The 7,417-nt window shown below is 41.2% G+C and overlaps 1 protein-coding gene across 1 annotated transcript; it reads left to right on the top strand.

Moving 5' to 3' along the window:
- Nucleotides 1–637: 637 nt before the first annotated feature.
- Nucleotides 638–6,244, top strand: LOC108801892 (sterile alpha motif domain-containing protein 9-like). Its single transcript, XM_018573799.1, has one exon. It carries the CDS (start codon nt 773–775, stop codon nt 6,215–6,217), a length of 5,445 nt encoding a protein of 1,814 aa, XP_018429301.1. The 5' UTR covers nt 638–772; the 3' UTR covers nt 6,218–6,244.
- The last annotated feature ends 1,173 nt before the right edge of the window (nt 6,245–7,417 follow it).

Here is a 7,417-nt window from a genome sequence, read left to right as displayed (position 1 = left end):
CCCCACTATGTAACTTGCCATGGACCTAGCGCTGCCTGTAATGAACATTCGGCTTTTGATAGCGAAATGTGGTTACACAGCAGCGGGTTTCCCCACTGCTGTGTGTAACCTAACACCGATCTTCAACATCCTCTGGCTTGGAGGTAGAGGCTTGAGCTCCGTGGATGGTTTGGACCAATGGCAAAGCACCATTGGTCCAAGCCATCCAATTAGAGCCGCAGGCAGATTGTTTTCTCCTCCTACCTCACCTGCTGTGAGTCACAGGGACCGCGGGGCGGAGTCATGCAGGGGAGGGTGCCTCACCTGCCACTGACCTCACCGCATGTCCCTGGTTAAAACAAACTGTTTCCAGGCCTCCTGGTCATACACAATAGTGTCCCATATACAAGCCATGGGTATGTTTACTCCTCAGCGGACATATATCTACAATACAAATAGATTATTCTGATGTACGGATATTATAGATTTCACTTCCACACGTCACACTTGTTACTTTCTTTTTCAGATTTGGACAGTTTAAGAAAACTTCATCATGAGTTTGGGTAAGATCTGATGTATGATATGATCCCCGTAGTAGTGTACAGTAGTGTTCAGATTTCTCAATGACTGTATTTGGTATTTAGGTGACAAGCCTCTGGAATGTTGGACGGAGGGAGATGTCAGCAACTGGTTGGCTTCAATTGGGTTAAAAGAGGAATATATAACTAAACTCCATGAAGAAGAAGCTACAGGAGCAGTGCTGAAAATCCTCAGCGAACATGATCTAGAAAAAATGGGAATGAAATACTTTCAAAGACAACTTTTACTCAGGAACAGAGATAAACTTTTAACACCAACAGCAGGAAAAGAGATTCAAAGAAAATCACCAACCAGGGAGGGCAAACCAGACCAAAAACCTGAAAACCGGTCCAAAAGTCCCCCTGCCCACTCTAAAACAGATGGAGATGATCAGAAAAAGAAAGTTCTCCAGTCCAGTCCCACCAAAAACAATGAACAAACATGTAAGACAAATCGAAATATTCAGGGTGAGCCTGGACAATCTTCAGGAACGTTCAGTCAGGGAGATGTAAATAAATCTGAAGAAAGTCCTAATTCAGAGAAAAGACCTGAGGAGAGCCAGCAGAAACATACAAAACCATGTCAGACAAAGGGAGGGCAACCAGGGAAGGGAGACAAGACTTCAGAACACAGTACTGTACCTCACAAGCAAAGCTCAATAGACATAAATATCAAATCAGGAAATAAAAACAAGCAGCACCCAGAAATGTCATTGCAGAATAAAGAGATTTCTAAGGACAAATCACCAATATGTCATAATGCTCCTCAATCAGACAAATCACAGACACATCCAAAGACTACAACCACCGAAGATAAACCCAAAAACCCTAATCCTTGTTCTACAAGTGTACCTGTACAGCCACCCGCAAAAAAGTCTGAACAACCTCAAAAAACGAAAGGCCCAACAGGAACAAAAGAACAAATTGTAGGAGGCTTGAGTCAAATAAATGTATTTTCTGAAGACAAACCTCAACAAAACACGTCAGCCTCTCCTGAGACCATCAGCAGTCACAAAATTGAGCCCAAAGAACTCCAGAAAAGTACCATCACTAAAAATAATTCTGGTCAAGCGGGCAAAGCAGGTCCGAAAAAAAAAAAGAAAAAAAAAAAGAAACCGCATGAGGCCACAAACCAAAGGCAGAAGGATGGCCAACATTTAGAGAGTGCAGCAACTGGAAAATCAGAAGACAATCTTCAACAAAAGCAGAGAAAATCCAGTTCAGAAGAGGAAAGTCTCATAGAGAAGAAGAGCACTATAGGGGGGGAACTCACAGAAGTGAATATCAGTTTACCAAAAGAACTTGTCCAAGAGGTGCAGCTACCTCAGAAGATAAACATCAACACTTCTGAAGAGCACCAGAAGACAATGAGCACAAGAGAGAAAAACCAAATTGTGGCAATAACTCCCAAACACGTCACAGATTCAAAGGAGAACTCCAGCTCAGCTCAGAAGCAGACAGCCAGAGCAGATCTAACACTGAGCAATTTCCGACCATTCGATAAGCATGATATGCACTTCAAATATGTGAAAAACCAGGTTCTTAACCCTGAGACAGGCAAGACCGATCTGATCACTCCTTGTCATGAATACAAATCATTTGCTACTGCAGCAAATTTGGACAGGCCAAAACTTCTGGCAAAACTAAGATATGAGACCTTTCGATTTGCTGCAGCCTGTCTGAACACGAGAACCAATGGAACCATACACTTTGGCATTATGGACAGTGTGGAAGACAAGGGCTTCACACATGGACAAATAGTTGGTATTCCAATTACTAATAAAGACTGGTATGCAGATGTATTAAATGATCTGGATAAGTGCTTTCCCGAAGCAAGTGAATTTGCAGCTGCAGCCATGTGTATTCGCTCCCCTGACTTTATTGAGGTTGCTGATGTGAAGTCAGAAGGGAAAAGCTTTGTTGTGGAGGTAGATATTGAGCCTCTGTCCATCACTGTAGAGGGGAAAATGTTCCGAGTGAGCTTGCCAAAGTTTGATGAGCATAAGAATAAAACCTTTTATGAAAGGAAAACTATATATGAGAGAATGGGAACAAAATTACAGCCAGTTAAATCAGAGGAGGAAATCAATGCATTAATTCAGAGGCTGAAGGAAGCTGATAAGAGGAGAAAGGAAGCAGAGAAGGGTGATGTCCCTGAAGCACGCAGATCTGAGAATTTAGGTAGAAAACTATCTGTGCTGATAACAAACGGTAAACAATACTTTGATGACACACTCCAGTATGTACTTGTCACAAACAGGTGCGAGAACCATCAACTGCAACACCTAAACTTTCTAAAATACTTGAAAATCTTGAGTGTTTTTGATTTTGATACAGAGTCTGCCATCAGTGGGCTACACTCCAAGTGTAAAGAATACCATTTGACAGAAATTTACTCCTTGAAGAGCTATGCCAGTGAGTACGGGAAGAACATGGATGACATTATTAATAATCTGGGGTTCTTCAAGCACACAAGCTGGATATTTTGCAATGGACGGAATAATTTCCTTGGGGAAGATCCACCATGTGATGAGCAATCTTGGATCAAGGAAAAAATGAAGCACTTTAAGAAAGCGGTTTCTTTAATTTGCGATAATGTTAAAAGGGGATGCTTTATTGTGCTCTTCATGCTGTTTTCCCCTGTGGAAAAGCCAATTGTTAAAGCCTTCAATGAATTTTATGAAGAACTGAGCGGTACGGAGTACATAACTTGTATCACAGAGTCTGAAGAATATTACAAACAATGGGCTGGCTTGGCACAAGCTACATGTAGCAGAACAGAACTTGACCAAAGAAGTATTGTTGGTATGAAGCTGAGTCATGTTGATGCTACAGTTCAAGACATGATTCCAGAAAAGGACTTTAACAGAACGTTACCTGTCTCTACAAAAGGAGTCTGTGTTCTTACAATTCCGAGAGAAGAAAAAATGAATTCCCTTAACATATTGTGTGTAAACGAGTGTGAAAACACCAACCATAAGGCCATAGACCCCAAGAAACTTGAAAGCGATTTCTATCGAGGAGGTAAAATTAGCTGGAAACATTTGTGGCTTGCTGAGCAGAAGAAATGCGGTGTGTTTATTGAGCGCCAGGCCTGTCAGGAAGTTGAGAGTATGCTAAATGGCATCTTAAATGAAGACACTGTGAAACTTCCTGTAGCACGAATTAACATTTTTCACCAGCCAGGCAGTGGAGGGAGCACAGTGGCCAGGCAGATCCTCTGGAAGAATAAAAAGAACTTACGGTGTGCCATAGTCAACTCACGATACCAAATTCCAAAGGTGTGTGAACACGCGGTGCAGCTCAGAGAGTATGAAGAAAGGGACACGAAAAACTGTTTGCCCGTTCTCCTCCTTCTGGAGGACTGTCCCGATGAGTACATTGATGAATTAAAAAGCATTCTACAAGAAGCCATGACTCATAAAAAAGTGAGACGCGCAAAGACTTGCTTTATCCTCTTAACGTGTAAACGTTCCAATGCTCCAGAACAGTTTTGTGCAGCATCGCCCAGCAACACAGTCGCCATCACCCACAAGCTCACAGAAAAGGAGAAGTTGTTGTTCAAAGACAAAGCTCAAGAACTTAATGAAGATTTCCCTTCTCCTGACCTGATCATTACTTTTGTTTTAATGAGCCAAGAGTTTAAAAAGACGTACCTGGAAGACTTTGTGAAGAATATGATGGAAGATCTTGACCACCATTCACCTGTAACTCGTTTGATCAGATATGTTGCATTACTAAATAATTACGTTCAAAATTCCTTCATCTCGCTTTCCCATTGTGAAGTCCTTCTGGGAATTCAGTCCTTTGTTACTCAAGGCTACAAACAACTGAGCCAAAATCATGATCTCAATGACTTAAGTGACCAAGCGCTGATCATTGAACTCAGGGATGAAACAACATTCATTTCTGCTATTCGCATTTTACATCCGCTAATCGCAGAGGAAATTTTAAATCAGTATTCCACCCTTTCATACCCTCAGAGTAAAATCGCCATGGAACTACTGAGTGAAAATGCCGCTCTCAAACATAGATTTGCACAACAAGAATTTGTAACATTCATAAAACACTTGTTTTTCCGACGTCACAAGAAAAGTCGTGGTGACAATGTAGACAGTTTCTTCTCACCACTAATAGAATCTGTATGTAAGGAAGAAAATGGAACTGAGATGGCCATTCAGCTCCTACACCATGCCTATGAACAATTTGATAAGGATGCACATTTTGCACAACAGCTGGCCAGACTCCATTATAAAAAACATAAATTCGAAGAAGCACAGAAATGGGTGGAAATCGCAAAAGCAAAGCTGCCGGATGATTCCTATATTTTGGACACTGAAGGACGCCTGTACAAGGAATGGTTTAATGTAAAATTAGCCGAAAATAAGCTGAACCCAAGCTCAGTAGATGAAATCATCCTGATTGAATTTGGCCTTAAGTCCATGGAAAGCTTCCGAACGGCACAGAGAGCTGAAAATAATGAGAGAGATGCAATCAATATGAATGGATATATGGGAGAAGTCGATATGGGATGCAGCCTGCTAGAGCTGCTAGTAAGATTATTTAAAAACATAAAAAAAGACAAAGCAGAATTGGTGGAATACCTCACTAATGGAAAATACATTCCAGAAGAGCTGAAGGATCCCTGGGCAAAGCTGCACGGTCATTTAAAAAATCTGTACCAAAATATGTATGACACTCTGGAGTGGATTTCAGAAGACGTTGGCTGCTTTCAGGGTGATAAACTTGATGTCTCGGAGACAACAAAGAGGAAGGATGATCCTGTCAGGAACTGGTTAGTTAAACAGACCAAAATATTTGCTGACTATTTTTGCACTGTAGGCGGGACAAGTTATTCTGCATCAGAAGCAGGAAACCCATTTACCAGGAAGATGGCAATTTATAGCCTAGGAGGTAGCAGTGTAGCAACTATTCTGTCATTGCTATCCAATTCACGAGGTGAAAGCCCAGTTTCAGCTTTGGAGAAGATCATCAACTGCTACCCAAAAAACATATCTGAAGACACAGTGGATGATGGTGACCTGATCAGCCTCATAATGTGCCATATTGCCCTTGGAAGTGTCCAGCCCGATTCTAAAAAACTTTATACATTCAAGAAATTGCTGGAAATAAGCCAACGTTTTCTGAATGAGCGAAAAACATTTCCTGCAAGTGCCTACTTTCTTATTTTCATGCTTTACTGGCCCGATGAAGAGTTCCTCGCCACACAATATGCAAACAAGGGCAATATTTTGAAGTTTGCAATGGAAACAGCTAAACGACTGCACCAGAAGAGAATTAAAGATGTCCCAGTCCGTAAGAAAAGAACAAATGTGCTTTTCTTTCTGGGAAAGGGCCACGGCCTTAAGAAGTTTATTTTCAGAGGCACTATTGAAAAGCTTCTAAATCATCCATTAAATGAACGCACGTTCCGCTTTGACAGTGATACAAAAGACAGGGAATTAATTCAGGACAAGCTAAAAAAAATCAACGGATGGACAGAAAACAGGAGAGTGTACACAAAGGGCGCCTTCGGAAAAGGGAAGATCGAAGTCTTGCCCCTTAACTATTCATCGGTTCCTTATGGGGATGAAAACGTGACTTTCTACTTGGGATTCACCTACACTGGATACGTAACTTACGGGATCGAAGTTAATTGACACACATGAATATTAAGGCATATCATAACCTAAGAACATGTCATATATTGCAGCTTGCCCGTCCTTAGATGTGATGGCTACATTCGTTTCCTTTGTCAGGTCTTTTTTTCCCTTTTATTTTCATCTGGTGACTAACCAGGACCAAACTTCCTGTCCTAGGGTGTAAATGCTCACTCATTATACTATGGAGGAGCAGGTCTAAGCTCGCTTCCGGGATGGACTACAATCTCCATACAAATTCATGAACTAAACATAGGATTGTAGTCCATCCCGGGGGTGACTACTTTACAACACACACAGGGACCATGGGGAACAGACGTAGCCCCCCTCCAGAAGGAAGGACAGTGTCAGAGATGATTGAAGGATCTCCAGCCGGGTGACACACAAATAAGATACATTGTTGTTCAGAGTTCAGGTTCTTGAATGGATTTTTAAGATTTAACTCCTGAGTTTAGTGTCAGCTAAAACAAATGAAAATGGAGTAAATAAGAGATCATTGTCAAGATTTACATACGACGTAAGCAGCTGTAAACCATCTTTTCCTCCATCACAACTGGAATGATCATTTCCACTGAATGGGCTCCTTCATGAACTATTTCTCCAGTGAGCTTCATCATGAGATGTATGTCTGTAAAGAAAATGATGAATATTAATAAAAGTTCTATTAAACATTTTAAAGATATAAGATGAGTGCACTCTGGTTATTATTCCTAAACTACAGCTGCTAGCACACGTATCAGTGATCAGCAGAAATGTGTAAAAATCAAAGACTGTGCCGCACATATCCTCATATAAATACTGAAATCTTGTATAGAAATAAATCCTTGAAGAGTTCCATCATCAATCAGACAATAAGAACAAATCTAGGGATGCACAGATACTTTTCAAGTACCAGTGCAGATACTTGGCATTTTCATGAGAACTACCAGGGGTTGCAGCGGTTGCAGCTGGGACCTGGCTCTGGCGCTCCACCACTGTCCTGAAATCCTCAGTCTGTATTGTTTTAGAAAAACTGTCACATGACAATAAACAGAAATGTATCAGTACTCGTACTTGTAAGTACTCGGCAAGTACCAGTACTCGTACTCGCAAAACTGGTATCTGTGCATCCCTTTATTTATATTTATAAAAACAAAATCGTACATTAAAACAGAGATGTACAAATCCCGGGAGCTCCGTGTGCTCCTTACACATGACAGC

The sequence above is a fragment of the Nanorana parkeri genome, unplaced genomic scaffold (assembly GCF_000935625.1).
Source record: "Nanorana parkeri isolate BGI_ZX_2015 unplaced genomic scaffold, ASM93562v1 scaffold2548, whole genome shotgun sequence".
NCBI classification, from domain to species: Eukaryota; Metazoa; Chordata; class Amphibia; order Anura; family Dicroglossidae; genus Nanorana; species Nanorana parkeri.
The sequence above is the reverse complement of the archived record's forward strand: the minus strand, read 5'-3'. Positions and strand labels throughout refer to the sequence as shown.